Consider the following 24,155-nt stretch of genomic DNA (forward strand, 5'->3'; position numbering starts at 1 on the left):
TCGCTATGACGACCAGGTACTATTGTGGAGGTACTATCTGCAATGGAAAACGGAGCGAAAAGCGAGCCGAGACGAGCTGAGTCGAGTCGAGTCGAGCTGGTACTGGTAATGGAAAAGCGCCATAACTCTGTCATTTTATCGCTTTATCTGTCCATTTTCTATCATTTTGTTGTCTGTCTATTTACATATGTCTATCGTTCTATATTTAGCATTATATAAATTTTTTCTATTATTCTTTCTATTGTCTGTTTTTCTTTTTGTTTTGACACACTTCCAAGCTCCACCCCCTTTGCTTCAAAAAATAAATACAATTACTTTGTCATCCTAATAAAAACATGCTTGTTAATTTCCCTTGCGCTAACCATTCCTGTTTCTCTACTTCCTCTTTCCAGGAGCAGTTGCCGGACCTTTGGTCTCGCTTCCAGGACCTGAACCTTGAGGCCCATATGTACGCGTCCCAGTGGTTCTTAACACTGTTTACCGCCAAGTTCCCTCTCTGCATGGTCTTCCATATCACCGACCTGCTCCTGTGCGAGGTGATAAATCTTTTTCCAGTCACATAATTACAGCAACCATGTCCTAACCAAGTCATTTAACCAATAAGATGTCACTGTGGGTTAGACTAAACTAGTGCAACACAACATAAATAGAAATCGAGCCACCGACATTGGGTATCTTTCTCTAACCATCTCTATTCTACACTTTAGTGGGTATTTTTGGTACATTTGGACATAATACACATTTTACACACTTTGTTCGCATACTATATATATTAGAAAAGTGGGCATATTTAGATGCAGGACTGTATTCATTAACAATCAAATGAGAGTGAGAACAAATTGATATGTGTTCGTACCCGTTATACACACCTGTTGTGAATCTACCGGAATTTTTGTCCTAGTAAGCAACTTGTGCGATTATTAGTAAATGAGACCGAATGTTTCGTTTGTACATTGCTTGTCACGTTCATGTCTGGTCAGGGCAAAAGCATAACATTTGGATACTGCACTGGTTTATCGCAGGACTTAGGTGCACAAGTTTCGTGATTTAATACATTTAGTAATTGTTAATGTTACACTGTAAAAAATATTGTTGGTTTAACTTAAAAAAAGTAAGTAACCTACCATAACATTTTTTAGTTCATTGAAATATTTATTTTTTGTTAATGTAATAAAGGACATTGCTTTAATCAACAGGAACTCAAAATATTATGTTATCTGAACCACATGAATTATCTAAGTTGATTTGACAAAAGAAATAATGTTGTGATAACAAATCATGAAAATATTTTTGTACTGTGTACAGTAGTTTCTAAGTATACTGTATATTGTTCATTGTTATTTTATGTTTGTTCATTTTGCATTAATCAATCTATACAACTTAAAATGTTAAAAATGTGATTTATGTAGAAATTATGATAAACCTAGATTAATGAATGCTATGAATTTATTCATCTTTCTTAGGTCATAATTATAATGCTATATTTAAGGCCTAATGCTAAACCGAGAAATTAATCAAATCAGGGAAACTTAATAAAAACCTGTAAAAAGTAATTGAAATTAATCTAGTTATGCTCAAGTGTAAATTATGCAATTGGCTAGAAATGGCTCTTAGTGCATGTGATTTCTTCAAAATTATTATAAAAAAAAATCTTATTCTAATTATGAATGACAGGAAAAGTTATGAAAATTAATCAAATCTGTAAAGTATGATCAGATTTAAAATACTGGCTTCTTTGTGATTAATTATTATAGCAGTTACTTGTATTATTATCTATACAATTTTAATAGCTAAAAATGTAAGAGTATATGTGGAAATTTACAATAACCTAGATTTATGAAAGCTGTTAAAGATATTGCTTCCAGGTTTTTAAAATGTATTTCTTTTCTGTCTAAATAAATAGTGTAGTTGTGTTGGGTTTTGAATAGCACATTGAACTGATGGAAAGTTCAGTAGTTTCTAAACTTCTTGAACTCCGTTCGATTTCCCAAAGCAAGCATCTTTGACTTCTTAGAAATGGGCTTTGTGTCTTTCCAAAAGTAACGCTTCGACCTTTCTGCTCCTCTGAGAGCTTTTCCTTTTATTTTTTTTCCCCATCGCTTTTCTCCCCTTTTCCTTTCATTCAGCGTCTGTGGTAGCCCGAGGCAAGACAATTAAAAGTTTCCTCAGCCTGTCTCAGTCAATGAATCGCATGATGAGAATCTGTTAGATGCTTGCAAGACACCTCTCTCTCTTCTTATCCATCTATCAGTTCATCTCTAATTCATTTAATGTTCTGCCTTTACTTTTGAGGCTCTGCCTTTACTTTTGAGTAACTTGCTCTAAATGTATGCAATCTTTCCCTAATCATATTTACATTTCAGTTTATTTGTATTCCGTTTTGTCCCAAAATACTAATCCAAAGAAAATCGTTCACTGATCGTCTAATGCTATCGCACGCAAAACCGGAAAGCTCTTTCTCACTTTGGTAAGCTCTAATCTGATTGGCTGCCTTTCAATATCTCTTGGGACCAAGGACTCACAGGATTTGTTATCAGACCATTGGGAAACAAAGTCAGGTTGACTCAGCGAGTGCTATTGAGAATTAAATAACAATTGGACTCTCCAAAATTTGTAAGGTTACATGCATAAAATGTTTGAAAGATAACTTTTTAAACTAGTTAACTAGATATCTGTAAGTAGGTCTTATATTTAAATGCATATATCTGGTGGTGGTTGTTTTTTTATTCTTCTTTTTAACCTGAGACACTTCCACTAGTGCCAACTTGTGTGCCGATTCACCTTAACAGGTTCAAATACACACTTTCTAGGAATCTCTCATTTAGTTTATTCACTATGTGTTCAAAACAAGATTAAAATGAATGGATTAGTTTTACTTTGAGATTCAAAAAAACATATGCAGACATAACAAAATTATACATTGAGGTCTTAAGAAGCGACCTCTTATATGTCAAAAGATCAAGGCAAATTTCCCTTCTCATGTCATGAGCCCTTTAAATAAGAGACTTCTTTCAGTAGCATTACAAATCTTACCGACCCCAAACTACAAACAAACAAAGACTATTCTCAATAGTTACTGAAATGAATTACTGCAATTTTGTAACATTCTATAGTGGCTCTTCAAGTTGATGAAGGATGATATGCTCAGGTTGTTGTAAGTTGCTTTGCATGATTTCCTGTAAATGTAAATACAGATAGTTTGGCTATATTGATTATAACAATCAATCGTAGTACGTCGACTTGACTTTTCTGTTAATTGTCATGCCATTATTTGAATTCATCCATATTTGTTCACATTATTATATATTTTTTAGGTCACACTTTAGATTAGGGTCCAATTCTCACTATTAACTATGAATTTTGCCTCAATAAACTCCTAATTACTCCTTATTAATAGCAAGTAAGGTAGTTGTTAAGTTTAGGTAGGGAAGGATTAAGGATGTAGAATATGGTCATGCAGAATAAGTTATTAATATGTGCTTTATAAGTACTAATAAACAGACAATATCCTAGTAATATGCATGCTAAAAGAAACTAGTTAATAGTAAGAATTGGACCCTAAACTGAAGTGTTACCATATATATATAAATGGTAACACTTTAGTTTAGGGTCCAATTATATTATATATATATATATATATATATATATATATATATTATACACACACATATATAAAATCATATTTCTTGCATAACCAAAAGTGTACAGCTCCAAAGCCAAAGAGAAAAGTCTGATCCCTCCCTCAACAAACACACACAATTATCCCCCCTGCAATTTCCATTTAGCCCCCTAGCGCCATCTAGAGCCTGTCGGGAAGAGATTCTTTCTGCCGTCTGTTATTAATAGAGAACATGAGATATTTTTAGCTCTGTGTTGCCATGTGAACGGGTCCTCTAAGCGATGCTCGAGACGGGTGTTTCCATGCGGAGCTGACTTCAGCATTGCTTCTCCGCTCGCTACTGCGATGCCACCTGCTCCCCTCTGACACACACACACACACACACACACACACAGCACCTCCCGCACGTCCTTCACTGTGCCTGTGCACATCAACCTGCCTGTCAGTCCACCTGAGCGTGTGCGAGCGAGATTGTTTGCCTCTTCCTTCAGCTCCTGTCACTCCCACACATTTGAGCTCTTTGTATGATTCGAGCTATTTTAGGAAATGCAAATGCGTTCGACATCGCACTTCCCATTGCTAGTAGAGCGTTCAGCCCTTCCGAACCATTTATTCCAAACTGTATCGTCTTTATTACAATAAAACGCCCTTTGTATGTGGCCCGTTTTGTAGTTCCAGGCAGTTTGATGTTCAAATAAATTCTTCTGTGTGTTTGTTTTTGTGCGTGTAATTTATTTTCAATGTCTTTACAGGGGTTGAACATCATCTTCAATGTGGCGCTGGCTCTTCTGAAGGTACTGCACATCACTACGCTTACATCTCCTTGTTTTAAATTGTTTGGAAAACTGAGGGAAAGTAATAAAATCAGTAAAAAGTCATGCAAATGTGTCTAGTTAAGCTTGGGTTTAAAATATTTCATTGGTTAGAAATTGCTTTTTTGTGAGTGCAGTCGTCTTTAAAATGATTACTGTTATATTTGATGAAATTATGAAAAATTGGAAAGCTTATGTAAATGAATAAGATCCATAAAAAGTGAGGCTAGTTTAAGATTTAAACTATTAGCTAGACATTGTTCTTTGTGAGCAGTGCTTTTTATCATTTTTATTATTTTATATATAGCTTTAATTTATTTTTATTCCAGTTTTTGTTTGTTATTTCAGTACTTCAACGTTAACTAATTTCAGATAGTTGCCAAGGTGACATTTCTAATTTTCATTTAACAATAACAACACTGTTTTTTTTAATCCTAATAATGAGTCATAGAAATTGTTTAAAAGTGTGGGAAACCTGGGTGAAGTATTGATGCTTTTAGTTTAATATGCAGCAGGAATAAAAACATATTGAGTGTGTCTCCCTCTGCCGGTCAGAAGAAATATTGCCTTGATTTTTTTTAAACCCAAATGTTTGCTGTGCACAGACCTATACATGCGAGACTAAAATAATCAAGTAGTGTCTTTCTGATACCTTAGGTTTTGCTATGAGTAATATTACTGAAACACTTCATATATCATAATATAATACCATAATCATATATGTAATCATATGAATCACAGTCGATATATATATAAAATATATTATGATAGTATTTTCATTACTGTAATCAAGTAATCAAATGTTTCTGGGTCCATTTATTAAGTTATATGCATATATACAGTGCTGGGTAGATTACTTACAAATTATAGTCGGTTACTGGTTATAAATGACATGACAAAACTTGTAATGTAATCCATTACATTACACATTTTAGGTAATATAATCAGACTACTTTTTGATTACTTCTAGATTACTTTTGACCTAACTTGTTTATCACGTTGATTTGAATAGGATAATCTTAAACCATATTGATATAAAAATACAAAGAGAAAGAAAATATACCTGCATTTCATGTCATTATTATGGGTCTTTGTGTGCAATTCCACAAACCCTGAAGATATCCTTAATGTATATAAGCAGTAGGCGTTTTTACAAAGGAACATTTAAACGATAAAAAATTTGTAGTAAGGAGAAACAATGAATTATAAATAGTTTACTGCCATTGTGAGAATAACATGTAATCATGTAATCAATAAAATGTACAGTAATCATGTAATCAATAAAAAAGTAACTTTAGTCTGAGTATTTTAAAACATAATATAAAAAATAATAATAATATGTGTGTGTGTGTGTGTATATATATATATATATATATATATATATATATATATATATTCACACACACTTAATAATATATACATATAATAAATAACTTAATGCGTTTAATTATATATATATATATTCAATATAATTTTAATATAATACAGAAACGACACATGAAAACAGGTTAAGAAATGCTGTGTGAACAGGAAATAACCTCAGTTTATCACTTTTCGCGCAGTCTTTTCTAACTGGCATTTTTCCTTTCATACGATACATTGGCTCGTTCTCACAACATAATAACAAATTTGATCCGAACCGCATGGCTGCTGTCGGAGTGATCTATGCGTGCATTTGGTTTTGTTGTTGTGGCGGCATTATTGATCATCAGCGACACTATGGATGACACAGTATGCAGCTGTGGGTCATTAGCCCAGTAATGCCACTATGGCTCTATTGATACAGCACTATATGTGGTGCATTAATACTATATAGCATGGTGCTTTTTAGAGATTTACAAGCAAAGCTCACTCAAAATTGATCACATTTGGATGGTAAAACAGAGTGCGTTATGCTTTTCGGAACATAATCCACTTATAAACTACATATGAACAGTTCAGATGCAAAAGCATCTAAGTGCCATATGAAATTTTCTTCTAAAATGATCATTTTTATCAAGCTCGTATATTTAAGGTCAGTAATTTCATTTAAATGACAATTAATAGGTAATTTCCATTGCCATTTAAGTGCAATTACTGAACTTAAATATACGAGCTTGATAAAAATGATAATTTTAGAAGAAAATTTCATATGGCACTTAGATGCTTTTGCATCTGAACTCTTCATATATTTTCATAGTCTCTTATAGTGGTTGTGAATAAAGTGTATATTCAATTTCCACTGCGATTTAAAGGGCGGTGTGCCATTATCGGTTGGCCAATACTGTCTGCTGCAAAGCTTTTTAACGGTGTTCTCAGCACAAATACATTAGCTTCATCCACAAAGCCACACCTTTGTGTAAGCTGCACTGACAGAATGACAAATGGCGCTATTGCAAGAGTGGGCTGCGCTGCCCTGAATGTGTCTGAGCCAACCTATAGAGGAGACGAGGATATATCCGCTGATTTAATGTTGAGAAATAGACTCCACTGCCCTGTTCTGTAATTACAGCAGATGTGAGAACCAGAATAGGATTCTCTGGTTTCTTTTTAAGGCTCTTTAAAATCCATGTGTTCATTAAAGAGGGACTATGAGAATATTTGTAAATAATCATCAAATCTTATGGTACTCCAATTACACAAGCCTGATGATATAATTAGTCATGACAAATGTTCTCTCATGTCATTGTTTATATCAGCGCAAAATATAAACCGTTATCACCCAGTTCTAATCTAAATGTGACTTCAAGGCGTTAAGATTAAAATTAAGATTAAGATACTATAACACGTCATGATTTTCTGCATACGGTCTGCATTATACATACATATATATATATATATACTTACACACACACACACACACACACACACACACACACACACACACACACACACACACACACACACACACACACACACACACACACACACATACATACACACATATATATATATATATATATATGTGTGTGTGTGTATATGAATATGTGTATGTATATATAAATGCACACACACACACACATTTATACATACATTTATATATATATATATATATATATATATATATATATATATATGTATATATATATGTGTGTGTATGTGTGTGTGTGTGTTTTAATATAATAAATTATAATATAATATTCATTCACTTTGTCATAATGCATTGGAATGTTTTCTATACACACACACACACACACACACACACACACACACACACATATATATATATATAAATGTATGTGTGTGTATATATACACACACACACACATATATATATATAATGTGTGTGTATATATATATATATATATATATAAATGTATGTATAAATGTGTGTGTGTGTGTGTTTTAATATAATAAATTATAATATAAAAATATAATAATCAACCTTTATTTACTTGATTAAATTATTCATTCACTTTGTCATAATGCATTGGAATGTTTTCTCTGTAGAGATTCTAAGTATAATTTTTGTTACTGTAATCCAGTATTTTTGTAGAATTTTTTTGGGCAAATATGAATTAATTAATATATTATTATTATTATTATTTTAGTTTTTTCCCTGCAGCATATTCTTGACAGATTTTGTCAATGTATGCTTATTGTAATTTCCTCACTGATTCAGTTATAATGTTTCCTGTAATATAGGTACTTAAGTAGGGGGCTTGTGAAAAAATATTGTTAGTATGTTTTGCTATTTTCCCGCTGTGTTTAAATGGAAACATAAGAAACAGTGAAGGCGGGTGGACAGAAGCAGAGCGTTGAATGATGTGAATGTGCGTGCAAGGAAGCAAGAGATGTGCATTAATAGAGAGCGAGCGTGAGGGGAGCTAGAGGGGGTTGCACTGCCTCGCTCCTATTGGCTAACCATTACGACATTCTCCCCAAAGGCTCCTAAACCCTCTCCTCCTCCTTTCTCTCTCTCTCTCTCTGTCCCTCCTGCTCCACCCCCCCCCCCCCCCCCCCCCCACCTCGCACTCTGTTTCTCCACATGTCCCCCTGCCTGTCCGCCTCTTCCCTTAGCAAGCATACAGCAGCAATTAGCATTTAGCATGAGTTGCATTGGATCCTCGACTATGTCCACTGTCCATTCGTCCACGGTCTCCCATTCCCTCGCAACGCCCCTCCTATCTTCCTCTCCTCCTCCCTTTCCGCCACCCCGCCGCCTTTTCTAGCATCGACAGCATCTCTGTGCGCGTCTCTCCCTCCCCGTTTTCCTCTCATGCGCTTGTTGACTTTCCCTACCGACGCTCTGACTGGCTCGATCAGGAAAGCGAAACAGAGAAGCCACTGAAGCTGAGGTAACGAAGGCCTGAAGACGAGAAGACAACAACCACCCAGTCTCACATCTCTTCACCTTCATCCCACAGTTAGGGATTCTGGATGGACCACCCGGCCACTTCTTGACCACAACAGGATGGCAGAAGACGTGTTGTCCATGTACTCTTATCCGCAGGCTCGACTGGACGAGAATGAGGATTTCGCTCTCTCTCGATGCACCTTGACAGAGAGCAGAATCTACCTGACAACAACTCTGATGCACTTAACTTGCTCTGGTTTCCGCCTCGAAGTGCCTCGTAAGCTCCAGGACTGAAATCCTTTGAAGACTAGCAAAACACGGAAGACGTGCTGTCTCGACGGCACCACGCGACTCTCCTCCTGCCTGTTGCCAGGCAACAGATTGCAAATTTGGGAATTCGGGAGGAGCCGGCCAATGATAAACCAGGACCATAGCTTTATGTCTCTTGAAACATGTAAAGCCACTTTTGGTTCGGCTTGGTTCTGGCGTCTTTTAAACTAGGCGTGGTCTCCAATAGTGTTTACATTGCAGACCCAAAATGGATCATTATAAGTGTGAATCCCCGCTCCGGTTTTTGACGCCACATGCTCACACTCGTCGAATCATGATCGAATGACACCGACGCACTTGCCGAGACTGCTTTAGTGCTACCAAATCAACCGCCTGGACTAAACTTTTCCAAGATTGGGCTCCGTCTCGGGACATCAACGTGGCTGACTCCAAGTCAGCCCCAGAGCCTCTGTGGGAGGACGATGCTGGGGATTCTGGAGGAGCCCAAGAGGCTCTTTCACCTCTGACCCCAGAGAGAGATTTGCCTTCACCACCTCTATGGGCTCAGATCCCACCCACCATGAGGAGGCTTGAGGAAGGGGCCGGTGGAGAGGACAAGGCTGGGCCGGTCAATGACTCTACTGAAAGAGTCATGGGGCTGCTAGGCATGGGTCACCGCCTGTTTGTGCCCCGACTGCTGGCGGTGAGGGGCGGCTGCTGCAAATAGAAGTCATCTTCATCTTTGTTTACATCTTTCGCATGATATGTGACTCTTATCAGGCTGCTTGTGTGACCTTTGTATGCGTTTATGTAGGAAAGGGCTTTTATTTGTCATCCTGTTGAAGGCAATGTCTTTTTTGATGTAATTATATCAGCAACATATTTTATTAATAATGCATTGCCTTGAGTTCACTTGCAGTATACAAACATTGTTTTAATGTTTTAATTAATCATTCAATTTATGCATTTTAGTATTCAAGTATTTAATGCTTTGATGTCTTAAGTTCACTTGCACCATACTAACTATTATGTTTATTTTAAAGCTTTTTTTATTTATTTATTATTGTATTAATAATGCTGATGCCTTTATTTCACTTGCAGCATACAAACTATTTTTTTATTTTTTATTATTAATTTATTAATTTATTTAATGCCCTGAAGTCACTTACAACATTCTATTATTTTTATGTATATTTATTTTTTCATAATGCTTTGATGCTTCAGTGCAATACATTCACTTGCAGCATACAAACACTTTATTTTTTAATGTTTCTTTTTTGTTAGCAAAGTGTAGATTTATGGTTTGGCCAAATATCGCTTGTCAGCCATAAAATAAAAATGATTTTTGGCTTATCACTATTGGCCAGGCTTTTAATATTGGTACTCCCTAGTCATGATGTTGTAACTGTGCAAGTCTCCTCACTCATTTTGTCACTGGATAGATGGACATGTTTAATAGCTGCAATATCAGATGTGGCAAATTATGACACAAACACTGGTCTTTTGAATTCTGCTCGATGTTGTTTGGTTGTCGGGTTCACATCATAAAAGGGAAATGCAAACACTAAACGGAAAATAATCACCAGGCTAAGTTCCTTTTAAGGCTGCTTATCAGGTTGATTTCCTGAAATGACCCTAAACCAGTTCTGTTTTTCTGTGCATGCAGACCTCCAAGGAAGATCTGCTACAGGCCGACTTTGAGGGTGCGCTGAAATTTTTCCGGGTCCAGCTCCCGAAACGCTACAGGGCGGCAGAGAACGCTCGGCGCCTTATGGAGCAGGCCTGCAATATCAAGGTAAAAAATACCAACTCAAAACATCTTTCAAAGCACTCACCATCAGAAACAAATGTGCATTTATTAATCGTTTATTTGATTTGATAATTTGCTATTATTTTAGTGCCAGTATTAGTTGATTTCTATTGATTTTAACAAACCCACAGCCATAAATATTATATTGAAGCATTTATACTTGCTTTGAACATGAATGATATTTCAAATTGTGTTGTTTATAGTGAAGAGGTGTCCTGTTAGTTGTCCAAGCGGTCATATTTACAGATGATGAAATGGGTGAAAACTTATGGACTTGTATTGAAGGAGTTAATTATGCAATTCCAGGTCGCTTTTGCATTGTTTGAGAAATTTGAAGCGCTACAACACAGAGCTAGCCTGCAGTTATTCAGAGAATGCAGAGACCTTGTCTGCGTTTCAAGGCTCCATTGAGGCAAGGTGGTGTTAGGACTCAAGGATAAACACAACACAATTCTGTGCCTCAAACCCATTCCACACGACTTCTATACACTCTAACCCACTTTCTTCTGGAGTTAGTGCCTCTTCCATAGATTACATTTTATTTGGGGCAGGGGTGTGTTGTTGAGTGTGCGTGTTCAGGAAGGAAGGAGGAGTAGAGATCGAGATGATACTGAGTTCATCTGCTCCCTTGTATTTCTCTCTCTCTCTCCTCTCTGTAAATGCACTAACAGCAGGATTTCCTGTGCCCCCCAGTCACTCACTGCTGTGCTTCAGTAATGCAGTAATTGTATAATGCAGTGTTTAACTAGGGATGTCTGTTTGAACACTGCAATTAATTCAGACATCATTGAGAATGTTTTGTCCAAACAGTGTTGCTAAAGGGATATTCTCTTGGATGCGGCTAGATTTCATGAGACTCACTCAGTATGCAGAGACAGGAGACATATTTATTTGCATACTTTGCAAATCCAAGAAAATATCCCTTTAGCAACACTGTTTGGACAAAACATTCTCAATGATGTCTGAATTAATTGCAGTGTATATATATATTTATTACATGGCTTGGTTGAATTCTAATGTAGAATGCGGTCTGTTATTTCTTGATAACAGACCACTGCTAAGTATAACACAGTGTGTTGCCATGGAAAACAGAGCGTTGCTATGGACGCAGGATTCTAACCGTAGAGACGGAACGGACTATTTTCTTTAGCGGAAGCAATACAATCGTTTTTAAATCAATAAACTCCTTTTTAAATCAATATTTTGTGTCAAATTATTGATTTATTTGGTAGGTAGCCATGTAATAAGCGGGATAATGTAGTGCGAGGCGGTTGTTATAGCGAATACAACCCCTTCAGGCTGATCAAGACCCCTCCGCTTCGCGTATATATTTATATATATATTTGTAATATATTAATTATAATAAATTATATTGTAATGTTACTGTAAGTGCAGAAAATGTTTGTCTTTTTATTTTGTATTTTGAGTATGTATTTCCGGGTAGTTGGGTGTAGGTGGGTATTTACCTGGTAGTGTTTACTGTTTTTATATAGGCCGTGTAGAGAGGGGGTGAGTAGCCAGGAACGCTCACTTTCTGTTGACCATTTCTACCGTTTCTAATAGTTTCTGATCGTCAAGTGTTTTCTGTCTGCATATCACATCTTGTCAATAAACGTTCATGGATTTTAAACGCATGGGAACACGTCATGGGTTATTTCCTGCTGCTTAGCCTCTCAGCGGCTATAGGCTGTAATATAATAATTTGTGCTTTTAATTTTTGCTGATTTTAACTTCTGTAATACTTTAAATATTTTTCTAATCATGAGAATTTAAGAAAAAATATATAAAAAGTAAAAAAAAGTAGAAAATATAATAATGTCACAATGCAACAAAAAAAATACAAATAAAAATCTTAGTGGTCCTAAAAATATAACTTTTACATATTATATATATATATATATATATATATATTTATATATATATATATATTTTTATATATTTATATATATTTATATAAGTAAATTAGTATATCATGTGCTATGCTATATTCTCTGAGATTGGACAGAGAACCATGTATTTGGCCGAATTTAGGACACAGCGAGAGAGAAATGAGAAACCAGAGAGTCAAATGCACTCTGTGGGAAACCAGCATCTGAGTGAGGTGATGTAACAGGTGCATTCATCAGCTTACAAATGATTCAGCGAAGAGAGACCAGCTTCATTTTACACCAGAGTCTTTAGGATTACTATCCTTTGTTTTCCCTTGTATGGCACTTTCAACTCCCTAAAGTCCACACCCACCTACATGCACCCTTGAGTCACATTTCTTCCACTCCCTAACTAGAAGGATGGGTTTACACCTGAAACATTTACACCATGCACTCTGTTTGGAATACTTGCAATTTGCTCAAGTCTGTTGTTTTTGTTTTCGTCCGAGAGAAGACCATAAGCACAAGCCGTTTGATCCCTCTTATTTTGCAACTGGATTTTCTCGTCATCATGACAAGTGGCGTTTTGCCCACGTAAGTGAGTTTGCACCGTCATTGCTCCCAGCGTCTGCGCTGACCACGCCTCATTGGCACCCGTGTGTGTGCAAATGTGTACTTAGTCACACTTTCCTCTTTATCTTCTGCAAACAAAAGTGAAAGGCAAGCAGGAGAGCAGATCAATGAGGTGTTTCATCCAAAATCAGCGCTGGAGTGGGCGAATAAACAACGTTTAGACTGCCATTCCACCTCAAAACTGTTATTTTTATACTTACCGTCCCTCTTTTTACACTGATCTTTTTGGTTTCTGGAAGATTCTGCCACTGGGATGTCGTCTGGATGTTTTTTATGATACGGCTAGGAGGGAGGAGATTATGTGGCAAGGACAGGAAGCCTTGTGAAGCCTGTTATCTCCATATCAGACCTGGACACCAGACACTGCACACACATAAACCATGAGGCTGTGCACAGATTACTTCAGCCACCCGTGATCACGACCATTTCCAATCACATGTGTAAGAAGAGGAAATGCAAAGCTGTCGTTTCTGTTTGAAGTGGTGTGAATTTAAAGAGGATCAAGTCGCCGGGTAATACGCTTACGGAGTGATGGAATTCAAAGGCACCTGCTCCCGTCGAAAGCACAAGCTGTATGAACTTCCCCCTCCGCGGATTACGAGCCAAATTCCAAATTTCACATCCTCTTCATTATTGAAAGGGGACTTAATCGAAAGGAGACTGGAAACGGCTTAGAGGAATCAGCCTTGGAGAACTCCGGTACATGCAATCTTGAGTCTTTGGCTGTTAGATGTTTGCGCTTGGATACTTATTAAACCAGGAACAGACCGGCTTCAGTTCTTCTTGGGAGAATAAACAAGACCCGTTAGACAGTCAGATGAGAAGATAAAGCGAGAACTACCAGGGGAGTTAGAAGACCCCGTTGTGGTTTGTCTGACAAACCCAAATTCCCCCTGCCTTTCAACCTTTTCCGCTTACCTCGCTCTTCATATTTCCAGTGGTAACCACCGTTACCCATGAGACCGTGGCGGTAAGAGTCGTGCCTGCATAACTTGCAATTTAGAGTCTGCGGACGAGCACAGAGCTTCATCGCTTTGAAGGAACTGAGCGAAATACACAATACTTGGAAGACAAAACCAGGTGTGTTTTTGTGAGTGCGTGTTCCTCTATGGTTCATCCCCCCTGCATTTATTTCCCGCCTCAAGGGGCTGGCTTTCACCCGTAAAAAACTTGTCAACTGGTCCCGGTCTCGGCAGACTTGTCAGCTCTCTCCTCCTCCTTCCTTCCTCCCTCCCTCCTTCGTTTCTCGAAGCTCACCTGTCTCGCTCAGTGCTCCTCGCAGAAACTTTGCCAAAATGATGCAGGAAGTGTCGATAACAGTCGCTTACGACGCTCACGTTATCAATCAGATTAATGAAGAGGATTTCTTTGCCAGTCTGGTGGCCAACTCCAAACCCAAACCGGTGGTAAGTCTCGCTCAAATGGCTTTTTACTGTTTTTTTCTTTCTAAAAATTATTTGGCAGCAAGAATGCCATCTAGTTTTGTTGTTCAAGCCTTTTTCTTGTAGAGCTGATACTGTCTCAGGCTTTCCGCTCGGTGAGAAATGTCCTGTAATGAAATTACAAGGCTGTACAATTTTCCCCATTATCTTCTTATTCCAAGGAATGCCAACTTGGAGTTGAAAGTAGTGTGTGTGTGTGTCTCTGTGTGTGTGTGTTGGTAATAAGAAGAACATGGCTGTGTTCAGGAGCAAGCGAATGTGTGTCGACCTAATGCAATTTTGCATGTTGTGACTTTTTTTTCCCTCTCAAGTAGATGTTTTGAATACTCAGATGAGCCTAGTGACCCAAATATTCAAACATTGTCCGGGCAAATGCATTGGTTTAATAAATTCCAGTAAACCAAAATTAAGCTTTGCAGTTCTTGCTTTGTTTGTAACAGCAAGAACTTATACTAAAAACTGCCACCGCAACTGTTTTACACTATGTACTTGTGGGAAATCACTAACACGTGCTCTTTATGTCAACTTGAATGGAAAATGGAGATCAGCTACTCATTCATACCTGTGTAGGTGTATATATAAACTCGTCATTTACACCGACCACGTTTGTTGAGGTGAAATCTCCGACAAACTTTCCGTATGTATAAGGCTGTGAGTGTTAAACCAAATGAATATTTGTACTGAGAACTTGACTTCCATGTTGGTTGTGCCATTTCAACATGTCATTCTGTGGTCTGTGGCTGTACACAGCACATCCGGACTGCATGTTCTTCTAACATCACTTCATCTAATGATGCCTGGTCTCTTATCTGCACCACTGACTGTCAGATTAATAGGCTGCTGCTTGTTCCTTTTTACTCCTCTCTGTCTCTAAGGCAAGCGTCCCTAAGCCAACCATAAGTATTAAACTTTGGCACATACCTTGTGTATTTCATATTTTTGTTAAAATGGAGAGAAAACGAGTTTACGAGATATCTAGACACCATAATATAATAGAGATTTTGAGATGGGCTCTTTAGACTTGTACTACTAGCAAAGCTCCCTAGAAAACACACAGTGAGGCCCAGGCAACCACCCAGAATGACCTATTACTGGCCTAGCAATAACCCAGTTCCCTAGAGCATCCCCCCAAAACCCCTCCTTTCTCTTTTTCTGTCTCTTTTCCTTTGCTGTCCTGATATTATGAATCAATTGTTTGCTTATCCTCCTAGTTGACTCTGTTCTGAAGAGTTTGTATCATGTTCACATTCCTCCGAACAGTACAACGGACACTTTGTGCTGGAGTAGAAAGGCAAAGGTGGCTGTTTGAAACCTTTTTTCCCAAAAGGAGAAGTCAGCTTACTCAAGCGCAAGCTTTTGACTTGTCATCGTTACAACTGCTTTCCCTCCGCCCAAAAAAAAAGCCTTGAGTGCCATTGTGGCTTCGTTGATAACACAAGTGGTGCAGTAGTTTCTTGCTCCGGCGACCCTCATCCTGAGGTCAGAGGTCAAACACACTGTATGGTGTCATGGATGACGGTCAACAATGAGCTGCTGTTCAGCAGAAGTGATGCAGATAGAGATTAGAGAAAAAGGCTCCTTTTGTGTTTTTTGGACCTGAATAAAGCGGAAACATGGAGATTCGAAATGACTTTCCCTAGTGCGAACTGTGTTGATATGCTACACGTTTTGCAGGCATGTTTTGTGGAAACTCCAAACGTCTGTTTGTTTGCCCTCAAAATGCTGTTGTGGTGGCAGTACACGTTTCTGCTTTGTGTGTGAGCAGTTTCAAACTCAAATGAAGTAGCCAATTATGAAAGGCTTTATGAAAACTGATCCCAGACCTGCTGAATGAAGACTGTAATAAACAAAGTCCCCTGCAGTAAGGCAGCGAGTAAACCCGGATGAAGAGATCCCCTCAGGACTGGCTTCACTGAGCCAGCGCGCTCCACCCTCAGAGACTCCATGCTAACTCCGGCTATGCTGCCATAGCAACAGACAGGAGCGCTGCGCTTTTAAAGGCTCCTGAGATGGTTTTGCTTTTTAAGGGAGTGTAGAAAGAGCATCATTTTGTTTTTTGAAGCTCATAATGCTGCACGTTGTTTGTCGATTAGTGTCTTACCAAATACTGTATGTGGAAAAATTATATATTAGCCATTACTCCAGACAAAAGTGACGCATGATCCTTCAAAAATCATTTTAATATGCTGATTTGGTGCTCAATTATTATTGATACTGATTTATTAATTAATGGTTCATATTATCAGTGTTTTTGCTGCTTAACATTTTTGTGGAAATTCTTTCAGAATTCTTTGAAATAGAAATCTTTTTGTAACATCTTAAATGGATACTTTACCGTTTTTTCATATTAAACTATGTTATTCCCTTAACTAAGACGAGTTGATACATACCTCTCTCGTCTCAGTGCGTGCACTAAATCCCTCTGTCTTGCGGCGAAACTTAGCTTAGCCCAGTTCATTCAATATGGGCCAAGCAGAGAAGCTACCAAACACCTCCACGTTTTCCCTATTTAAATACAGTTACTCGCGAAGTGTAACTCGACCTAGAACGGTGACAAAACAAAACGTTGCGCTTTTCTAAGCGTGTAAAATGGATAACTATTTTGTATGGCGGAATACCATAGCAAGTGCTTGTAAGCACTTCGACTTGGCGCAGTAATATCTTCACTAGAGGGAGCGGAGGCCGGTGAGAGGATTTTTCCACGAGTGAAGATATTACTGCGCCAAGTCGAAGTGCTTACAAGCACTTGCTATGGTATTCCGCCATACAAAATAGTTATCCATTTTACACGCTTAGAAAAGCGCAACGTTTTGTTTTGTGTCACAGTCCTAGGTCGAGTTACACTTCGCGAGTAACTGTATTTAAATAGGGAAAACGTGGAGGTGTTTGGTAGCTTCTCTGCTTGGCCCATATTAAATGAACTGGGCTAACAAAGTTTCGCCGCAAGACAGAGGGATTTAGTGCACGCACTGAGACGAGAGAGGTATGTATCAACTCGTCTTAGTTAAGGGAATAACATAGTTTAATATGAAAAAACGGTAAAGTATCCCTTTAAATGTCTTTACTGTCACTTTTGATCAATTTAATCCACCCTTGCTGAATAAAATGTCTTAAAAAAAAAAAGAAATGGTAGTACTAGTGAATGGTAGTTTATCACGGTTTCCACAAAATATTAAGCAGCATTAATGTTTGCAACACTGATAATAATGACATGTTTATATATTTATATATAATAATGCTTTATCTTGTAAGTTTGACCTCCCTCCCTTTTATTTTGTACTCTTGATATTTTAAGTAATGTCCTGCCCTGTAAATAATAATATCTATAATGTTTTTTATTTAGAATTTTATATTTTTTAAGTTACGTGTAACATTTCATGAAATATAAAGAATGGTTTATTTTGTATATAATATAGTAAAGCGTATTTACTCAACAGTGTTCGGCAACAGCGTCTCTACTAATAGTGAAACTTTAAGTTTATCTGCTCCAAAAACAGCGCCGTTATTACATCACTAGTGAGAAATGTCATGTAGCTTTTAAGTTGTTAAACTATTTTACTGATGAAATCTTCAGAGCAGCGCTGACAACACGTTTATGTGCGAGTGTGTGTCTGTACTGTATGTGTGTGCGTTTGAGAGAGCGGGAGAAAGAGAGAATGTGCTTTCCGCATATAATAAAATTTAATTTTGTGGCAAAAAACATGGAAATAGTTTGTTGTTTCTACCCTATTGTTTACTATATTTTTTTGCTCGGTCAGTGTCGTTGTGGGTTTTGGTTCTATAGGCTGTAAAGACCGGCCTGCAACTACTTTAGCCGTGCGTTTCCATGAAAATTGAAAAAGTGCACACCTTAAACGTTCGTCAACCAATCAGAACCAAGCATTCAAAAGCCCTGTAGTATAATGAATTAAAATTAAATTAAATATAATTGATATAATAGATTAAAGGCATATCTCACTTAAAAATGAAAATTCCGTCATACATTATTCATCCTCATGTCGTTCTAAACCTGAAAGAATTTCATTCATCTTTGGAACACAAATGAAGATCTTTTTTATGAAATCTGAGAGATTTCTATCCCTCCAATGACAGGCTACGCAACTACACCACTGTACCACTTTCAAGCCCCAGAAAGATAAAGACATCATAAAAGTAATCCATGTGACTCAATTTTATGAAGCGACGCAAGTGCTTTGTTTGTGCAAAAAAACGAACAAACAAAATGTACCATTTTATTTACAAAATATTAATCTCCAACGCGTGTTCACAAGAGCACCATGACGCATGCACATGATGTGTTGACTCGAGAGCTGACATTGTTGCATGAGCGCACATTGGAGATTTATACTTTTTTGCATTAACCGAGCACTTGCGTCTCTTCATAAAATTGAGGTTTGAATAAAATGTAAATAGTAAAATTTAACCACTGGAGTCAGATGGATTACTTTTATGATGTCTTTACTATCTTTCTGGGGCTTGAAATTGCATAGACTGTCAATGGAGGGACAGAAAGCTCTCAGATTCCGTCAAAAAATTCTTCATCTGTGTTCTGAAGATGAACGATAGTCTTACGGGTTTGGAACGACATGAGGGTGAGTGAGTAAAGACAGAATTTTCATTTTTGAGTGAACTATCCCTTTAATAGTAAATGCGTATGTAATTGTGTATACATTCTTTGGTGGGGGGCGCTTTGACTTATTTAAAAGGTATTAAACAACATATTTATGTCTGTTTTTTGTGAGATATTGTACATTTCACAAACCTGATCTCTGATTTCTTGTCTTTCTTAGGTGCCGACAAAGAAGCTGAAGAAGTTCGAGAAGGAGTATCAGTCTCTGAAAGAGAGCCAGCTGCAGCAGGAAGACCCAATAGACAGATATCAGGTAAGCAGGAACCTGATTTAGCCTCCCCTCCTCCAGTCCTCATCCTCACCTCCTACGTTCATCTTGATCTTCGTCTCACTCTGTCTCAGCTCAGGACTGTGTAGCGGGCTGCACTGGAAACCACAGACGCTGTACGTCGCAGGGAAAGAGCTAAACACTCGCCAAACATTCGCATTGTAGATTCTAGTTTTGTACACCAAATATTTTAATTTATTTTTTGAGCATTTAAATGAAGGAAAAAGTGACACTTTTTTTTATTTAAGTGCCTTGTTTATTTTTTTTATCATACATTTAAAAAAAAAAAAGCTGTGACATAGCTTTTGTGTTTTTGTTGGCACATTTAAGTCTCATGTTTACATTAACTGAAATGTATAAAAGGCAAAGAAAACATGCTTTTTTATTTAAATTGACCGCATTTAATTGAATGTATTATTTTTTTACATTTTTTAAGCTTATATTCTTCACATGAAAAATAAATAAAATGTGTAATCCTAAGCAATATGTATAACTTTTTGACATTTAAAAAAAATATATTTGTATGAATGTGTGCTTTCACAAGCAACGTGCAGTGTTGAAAAGCCAAGCATGCTATTAAAGGAAGCTCCATTACTCAGTGGTTTCCTTGCTGTCACTTCCTGTTTACCCTCTCCCTCACTCACCCATCTAACCAATGAGATTCCCTCACTCACCCATTTAACCAATGATCTGTGGCGGGGGGTGGAGCATGGACAGGCGGTGTTGTATGTTTCGAGCGGTGCTGGATGGGGAAGGCCTCTGCGGTTCTTGTTCTAGTGGGTGTAGTGTTCACTGTGTTGGGGTCGACGGTGCAGGTAAGCCTTCAGCCCACCAGCGCTCATTGGCTACTAACATCTGCCTGCGTGTGTGTTTGTTTCTCTGATCCATTCCAAATGATGACCTCAAGCCTTCCATGTTACATTAACTGCTGTGCACAAACTAACCAGCAATGTGTGTGTGTGTGTGTGTGTGTGTGTGTGTGTTTGTAAATGGAAGTCAGATGACAGCTTTCCCCTTCCTGATAAGGAAATGTGTGTCATGTGAGGCAGTGGGAGACTCCCTGTGACAACGCCAGCTCTCTAATCAGGCAATGCAGAAGTCACACTGTGGTCATTTAGTGTGATTTCTCAAGACTGGATGTGAAAAACTGTTCCTAGATCAGCATGTGATTCAAGTTTCTTTACATATGGCTCCTAGTCTCCTATAGTGTCAAGTTTTGTAGTCAATGTGCAGCTTTTTGTGTTTCCTGATTTTATTTGGGAGGGATAGTCTACTGAATTATGAGTTATGTGGAATATAATTCAAATTAAAACATTTTTGGAATATTTAATATACAAACATGCATGAATGCATTCAATTTCTGACGAAATTACTATTGCCGATTCTATGTGAGCCGTTTCATTTACCATTTTATATATTTTCAAATTATAATTTTGGAATCATGCTATTATTATCTTAATTAATTACTTGTTTATCATCTTATTTGCAGTTATCTTAACTTATTACTATATATAATTTTTTACAATTGCAATTTTTTTTCTATTGTTATCTTTATTTGCCATTATTATATTATATTATTTGTCTATCTATAATGTTTTATAATTATAATCTTCTACTATTTTATGCACTTTTTTACTATTATTATCTTTATTTATTATTATTATTATCTGGCTATTAATTACTTGATTTAGTACCATCTATGATTTTTACCATTATTAGTCTTTTAGTCATTTAAATATTTGTGCTACTATTTATTTATTTGCTATTATAATTTTTTTTTTAATATATTATAATAATAATCTTTTATCATTTTATATAATTTATCTATTTATTTAGTTAAACTTTATGTATTCTATATGTAATTAAAATATTTATTTTAGCATTATTTTACTGTTTTTATACTTCTTTATTTCCTATAATTATCTTAATTTGTTACTATCTATAATTTTTAATGATATAATCTTTTACTACTATATATTTTTACTATATATAAGATAATAATAGAAAATAAAGTATAAAAACAATTAAAAAAATCTTCTAAAATAGTAAAAGATTGTAATAACAGTATAAAATTATAGCAATTTTATTTTATATAGCAATTTTAAATAATTTTTTGTAAAAAAAATAATAATAATGCTCTGTGCTGACAAAAAATAACTGTCAAAAATATTGCAACAGGAGAATTTTTGTGACAAAATTAGTATATGTCCTTTTAATTTGTTGCATTCATGTATTGCAAAACGGTGCAGTTTACCCAATCATGTACTTCCATACACATTTGTAATGCTTACATGTGAGTGCTTGTGAAATTTGAGTCTGTAGCTTGTGCAAAGCTAGCCTCGCAGTCTTTTCAGTCTCCGTCTGTTAACCTGCACATGTTCTCCTCCATAAAGTAATAAATGAACTGCGTGTGTGTCCCTGCAGAGAGAAAACCGGCGACTGCAGGAGGCCAGCATGCGTCTGGAGCAGGAGAACGATGATCTTGCCCATGAACTGGTGACCAGCAAGATAGCACTGAGGAATGACCTGGACCAGGTATTTCTACACTAGTTAACACACTATACATTTGGCTTTTGTTTAGATCATGTGTGTTTAAAAGTGCTGCATTCTCAGGCCGAGGACAAAGCTGATGTTTTGAACAAAGAACTGCTCAACACTAAACAACGTCTGGTAGAGACAGAGGAGGAGAAGAGAAGACAAGAGGAGGAGACGGCACAGGTACGAGGATCGAGGACTCTAAATGTCTCTGATGCCATGTAGTATTAAACTTAACCGCTACAGACATGAACGAGACTGTTTTTGCTTTTCAGCTGAAGGAAGTGTTCAGGAGAGAGCTGGAGAAAGCTGAGTTAGAGATCAAGAAGACCACAGCTATCATAGCAGAGTATAAACAGGTGTGCTTGAGTGTCCCATACATATCTAGAAATCCCATAATCCTCGAAATTCACCCCTCACTTCAGGGCAGTGGGATTATAGTTAACGCATATAAAATAATGAAACTAGCACCATAAAAAAAACCATTAGTTGCTTGAAATAAAATACATGTTAACTGAAAAGGAAAAAATTATATTTTAATTTAGTTATAACTGAAACTAAATTTGAAATAAAAAATGACAAAAACAACAAAATAAAATTTTTATTAAAATGGAATCATGGGATCAATGGTAGTTCAAAATATTACTAAAATAATACTGACTGAAATAAAATGTTTAAAAAATGTAAACTACTTTTATTTCAGTTAGTTGCCAAGGAAACATCTCATTTCCATTTAGTTTAACTTGATGTACTAAGCCAACATAGCAGACTCATGGAAAAATACCTCGGATATCATACGTTTTTTTGTCACGACTAAAATGGACTCAAAATGTTTCTGAACTTAAAATAATTGTGTACGTAGTAAAACAATACAAACGATTTAAGTATATATCATTATATCATTATATCATTATATAACCCTCAGACGGGGTGGGTCCTGACCCAAAAATTACAAAAACTTAAATTTCAAATGAAAATGGAAAATATATAATAAAAAAAAACGTTCAAACTAGTAAAATAAAAAAAATAAAAAAATCCGAATAACACTAAAACAACATGACTGAGATAAAATGTTAAAATATAAACTTGTTTTATTTCAGTTAGTTGCTTGCCAAGAAACATTTTTTTTTTTATTTAACTTGATTTATTTAACTGAAATAAAAACTTTATAGAAATAAATAAAAAATGATTAAAAACAACAAAAAAGGCTAAAACTTCAACTAAATCGAAATTGGAAAATGAAAATAGAAAATATAACAAAAAAGGAAATCAAGCTAGAAATAAAAACTATAATAGTATCGCAGTGATGCTAAAATAACATCTTCAGGATCTTACATCTCTTTTTTAGTATTTATTGTGATGGATCGAGTATAATAAGATCTGAAATATGGTCTTTTGTTTGTGTTAGATATGTTCCCAGTTGAGTACGAGGCTGGAGAAACAGCAGGCGTCCACAAAAGAAGAACTGGATATAGTTAAGGTGGGTAACTAGTCTTTGAGTGCTCTAATGTGCTCTGTTGAGTATGTGACGATCGGTATCTCTTGTTCTTCCAGGCTAAAGTGATGGCGTGTGAGCGCTGTAGGGAAGTGTTCAGCAAAGACGGACCCCTGCAGATCCCTGCGGTGAGTCAGGACAACCGGGACACGGACGTGGATGAGGAGAAGGACTCGCTCAAGGCCCAGCTGAGAGAGCTAGAGCTAGAGCTGGCGCAAACCAAACTCCAGCTGGTGGAGGCTAAGTGCAAGATCCAGGTCAGTCGTCACGGCATATATAACACCATAGCGGTGATGATAGATTTACACAATCAAGCTGCAGGTCAAAATCAACTCTTATCTGTTTAAAGGGAGATTTGGGATTAGCTACTGTTTTATAGATATAGTTGTATCTCACTACATTTTAGTGCCAGGTTAACATTACATAATAAAGTCGTAACATTACTGTTTGTAACATTTTGAGAATAGTTGTGTTTTGAATACGTCACTTTAATATTG

General features: G+C 36.7%; 1 protein-coding gene and 1 long non-coding RNA gene across 6 annotated transcripts in view; one reads left to right on the forward strand and one right to left on the reverse strand.

Annotated features, from left to right (window-relative positions):
* Positions 1–24,155, forward strand: part of rabgap1l (RAB GTPase activating protein 1-like) — an 88,100-nt gene that overhangs the window by 60,729 nt on the left and 3,216 nt on the right. The window contains exons 17-25 of one of the 5 annotated variants that reach the window (XM_082138821.1): positions 393–536; positions 4,372–4,413; positions 10,644–10,772; positions 19,521–19,613; positions 22,053–22,163; positions 22,242–22,346; positions 22,439–22,522; positions 23,572–23,643; positions 23,718–23,915. In XM_082138821.1, coding sequence (XP_081994947.1) covers positions 393–536; positions 4,372–4,413; positions 10,644–10,772; positions 19,521–19,613; positions 22,053–22,163; positions 22,242–22,346; positions 22,439–22,522; positions 23,572–23,643; positions 23,718–23,915 — 978 coding nt within the window. Of the gene's footprint in view, positions 1–392; positions 537–4,371; positions 4,414–8,508; positions 9,681–10,643; positions 10,773–14,437; positions 14,695–19,520; positions 19,614–19,633; positions 20,941–22,052; positions 22,164–22,241; positions 22,347–22,438; positions 22,523–23,571; positions 23,644–23,717; positions 23,916–24,155 lie in introns of those variants that run through there. The other 4 variants (XM_082138823.1, XM_082138824.1, XM_082138825.1 and 1 more) reach the window with 4 other exon arrangements.
* LOC309475935 lies at positions 16,380–17,792 on the reverse strand. The gene is made up of 2 exons (XR_014197895.1): positions 17,449–17,792; positions 16,380–17,173 (listed from the first exon to the last, which is right to left on the reverse strand). It is a non-coding gene; the product is annotated as an uncharacterized lncRNA (long non-coding RNA).

The sequence above is a fragment of the Leuciscus leuciscus genome, assembly GCF_965113295.1.
Source record: "Leuciscus leuciscus genome assembly, chromosome: 15".
Taxonomy (NCBI): domain Eukaryota; kingdom Metazoa; phylum Chordata; class Actinopteri; order Cypriniformes; family Leuciscidae; genus Leuciscus; species Leuciscus leuciscus.